Source organism: Egretta garzetta, unplaced genomic scaffold (assembly GCF_000687185.1).
Source record: "Egretta garzetta isolate BGI_Z169 unplaced genomic scaffold, ASM68718v1 scaffold91, whole genome shotgun sequence".
In the NCBI taxonomy this organism is placed as follows: Eukaryota; Metazoa; Chordata; class Aves; order Pelecaniformes; family Ardeidae; genus Egretta; species Egretta garzetta.
In genome coordinates this window covers 1,343,254-1,347,152 of record NW_009258661.1, presented here as the reverse complement: position 1 = coordinate 1,347,152, position 3,899 = coordinate 1,343,254, and the positions used below count along the sequence as shown (strand labels likewise).

Below are 3,899 nucleotides of genomic sequence, written 5' to 3'. Positions count from 1 at the left end.
ATTCCTGCTCTGTTCCTATTTGGCATCACAGCTAGGGATCAGTTTAATGAAACTGATATAGAACACAGATCCTTATTTTTATTAAATAGTTCAATGACCTGAAGTCGGTACCAAGTGCCAGCATGTTACTGGGGATCCTGCACATTCCCTCTGATCTGAAACAGTGAGATCCTCTCTAGGGTCCTACAATGATGGGCTGCAAGCACCCAGCAGCTCCAGAGCCATCGCCATTTAACAAAGTCATTTCAAAATATACCGAGCTTGCTCCCAAAAGCAACTTACCCAGAATAAAAACAAATCTTCTTTTCAAATGGCTTAAAACATGACAAAGTGTTTATCCCTTTCTGTGATCTCTTTACTCTGTAGCCTGCTTGTGTATATACAAAGCTTCAGGAATCCCACATATTAACAAGTGATTCCCAAATATTCTAAGGCTGCGTTACTAACCTAAGAATCAAATCAAAGTGTACAGAGATGTGCATCAAATTTACAGAAGATCACTTTAACGTGGAGGAACATGACAGATGGATGATTATTTTGTAATGTAAAATCAGCACCTCCCCGTTTAAAAAACAGAGCTCCCATTCCTATAGAAAGAAACAAAAAATAAAGCTATGGAAGACTCGCAACCTCCCTCACCGCTAATTCCCAGGGTGGCAGTGGAAATGGAGTCCTCCATGACTTTGCAGCTCTGACTGATGCAAAAAGCCCAGGAACAACATCAACAAGAGGGTCAGATAAGACAGCAGGAAACATATACTTTACCATCTCCTGGAATGATGCGCAGGGTGACGGTGTTTCCCGCTTCCTTAATGAGGTTGACGATGTCTGAATGTGACTTGTTGGTGATGGAGCACCCATTCACAGCCAAGATCCGATCGCCTACTTTCAGCTTGCCACAGCGGTCTGCGGGACTCCCTTCAATTATCCGACCTATTTTGTGAGGCATGGCCACACATGCATTTCCCGCTTTTGTATTGGTTTGGGGGTTGTTTTTGTTTTGGTTTGGTTTTGGTTTTGGTTTTTAATTGTTTACATACGTGGGAATATGGTGAAGGGGAAAAGGAGAAAAAGGGTTGAAAAGGGTTGGTTAAGGGTTAATTAATTAATGCATCAAGCAAAAGTTATTATAGGATAGCTTTGCTGCCAGTGTTCAAAACATTGGCAATCAACTAGTATGAGTGCACAATACTTTATTTCTTTTACAAAAAAAGTGTTTTGTTAATCACTCAAAACTCCCCCCACCTTGATTTTTGTTAATACATGGTGAGAATTTTATAGACTACAACTGCACTTGGCAGCTCCATCATAACCCAAATCCTGATTTTATTTTTGAACAATTGAAACTGTTTGTAGAAAACACAACCTTCCTCCTCCGAGATTACGCCAGTGTCAGCCTCTCTAGTCTTTCTCTATGTCAACTGCTGTTCAAGCTTCTGCCAATGTTTTGTTCTTTCTCAATTCAGAAAGATAAAATCGTTCTAGGCCTAGGAGGGAATCCGACTCTCTTTCTACCACGAAGACCCAATCTATCAGCGCTGCATGGGGAAGCAACATGAAATGGTTTTCTTCCATCGTGAATAAAGGTACTACCAGGGAAGGTACAGGACCACTACAGATGGGCCAAGACTGACAAAGGTAACCTGTTTGGTGCAGGCATCCACCTCAGCTTCTGTTAACCCTTCCCCTTTTATGATCTTAGATTGCATTGGGACAGGAACAGGGAAGGAATAAGGATCTCCTCATTCAAATACCTCTAAAACCACACACAAAACCATTGAGATGTCTGGCACACAGAACGAGAGCACTTCAGGATGAATGTGTTTTGGAGACAAAATTCTCCTCCTGTTCCGTACAATTTTTTGTCCCAAAAACACAGGGTCGTCCATAAAATGCAGAATTGGGACACGAGGGATACACAGCTTCCCTCAGAGAAATCCACTGGGCTTTTGTATGGCTTTTTTGCACAGGCGAGAGGCCACCGGGCACATAGCACATGATTAAAACCATGAGGGTTACAGAGTGGTCATCTCATACTTTGCATCCACAATACATTCACCCTCAAGATGCACTTTTCCATCCGTGCTGTAGTCTTTATTTGATTAGTAGTTTTAGAGATACACATTGCTGCACACATGACAACACTAGAAAGACCATAAAGAAGAAAAGGCTAAGAAAAGGAATGTGAGGTGAGAGAACAAGGTTGGAAAGATGCGATGAGAACTGGCATAAAGTGTTAATATTAGTTGGAAATGGTAGGGGGGGATTTTTTTTTTTTTTCTTCTTTTACTGTGGTGTTAGAAAGTTTCTCTTTCTGGTAATACAAAGCCCCATCCAGTTTCAAGGCTGTTTTGAGGGTATAAGTTCCTACCCTACCCAGTCCACTGAACACGGATGACAGAGCCCACACCAAAGTGACCAATGTGGGTTTTAGAACCAGTTTGGCCCATCTCTAAATACTACCCATGAAAGAAAAAAAACTACAGAGCAGGTCCAAAGCAAGCGCCACGCAGCAGAGGGAACACATCTCATGCAGAGTATTAGGAAAAAGCTGAATACACTTGAAAAAAATTAAAGGAAAAACAGTCACAGATCAACAGATCTCCATGAGGAGCTCCTGCACAGAAAACTTCCAGTTAGTGAGTATCTTGGGCTAAAGCAAACACAACTCTTTACAACCTCAGGTCAAGGTTTCTCTGCAGAAAAGAGTTAGAGCATAGTCTTCATACAGTAAAAGTTATTCACACACATGTTTGCAAATACTTTCAGAAGATAAAAGCTCTCTCTCCGGTTTAGACTGAGTTCAGTTGAATCTGTATTACATTACACTGTTGTGTTCTGGCACCAAAATACCTATTCTGGAAGAGCAGTTTCCAGCAGCAAGGACAGTGTGAGGTAGCCCAGCACCTGAGAACTGACAGAACTTGATGCACCAGGTCTATACTACATATTTCCCCCTTGAAATCTCTGCTGCCATGACTGCCCAGAAGAGTGTTAGAAATGGCCCGTGCTACCTCAATACCAGCAAAGGTATCGATGCTCCCTTGATTTATTAGCAATGGCACTGCTGATGGGCAATGGCAGGAAATTTCAGAGAAAAAAGCCTAGAAAAAAAGGGGGAAAGGCCACATCTTGCCACATGCACCTGCGCGCCCCAGGAACAAGCTGTACAGGGGGACTGCAATGTATTTGGTCTGCAAACCACAACCCTGCTCTGAGGGGAAGCATGAAGATGGCCAGGGCACTCATTCTCTCTTTCCTTTCCCCCTCCACCCCTACCACGTGCCACAGGCTAACAGGGAGAGAACACCTTCTTTTTGCCCTACAAAGTATAAGAGGATGCTGCCTCTGGCTCTTTTGGAGGAGACAGAAAGGGAAGAAAAGAGCATTTCTGACTGGTTTCCCCCTTACAGCGACTTTTCTGCTCTCGAGCAGGCTGCTCTGGGCATGCTTGCAGAACCAGCTCGTGCACACCTCTTTTGCAGCAACACCTGGAAATGAGCGTCTGCCTAGCAGAAAGGACTGTCCTCGGAGAGAAACCGTGACCACTTCTATTAGGGCAGGATATTAAGTGTGGCATCGCACAAACTTCATTTCCCCCTACTCTGAAGAAATGAATTTGGGAAGAGGTGGAATGGGTCAAACCACTATTCTGTTTTTTTAACAGTATTCTCCATTTCGTGTCTCACCAGCATGCACTATTAATTAAAACTTTCCAGCTATCAGCACGCTCACTCCATAATGAGGATCAGAATAACCCTGATTGCCAAAGAGAAGTTAATCAGTTTAAGCATTACTGCTTTTAAATCAACTGGCTCAATTCCACTATCAGCAGACATATTTCACTCCACCTGCTCCCTTTCTGCACTGGCAAACAGCGTCACAGGGGGGATCCCTGG

The 3,899-nt window shown here is 43.3% G+C and overlaps 1 protein-coding gene across 1 annotated transcript in view; it reads right to left on the bottom strand.

Annotated features, from left to right (window-relative positions):
- MAGI1 (membrane associated guanylate kinase, WW and PDZ domain containing 1) overlaps positions 1–3,899 on the bottom strand; it is a gene marked incomplete at its 3' end in the record, with an annotated part of 229,816 nt that overhangs the window by 10,941 nt on the left and 214,976 nt on the right. Inside the window, 1 exon segment of the mRNA XM_035903797.1 lies at positions 766–933. Coding sequence (XP_035759690.1) covers positions 766–933 — 168 coding nt within the window.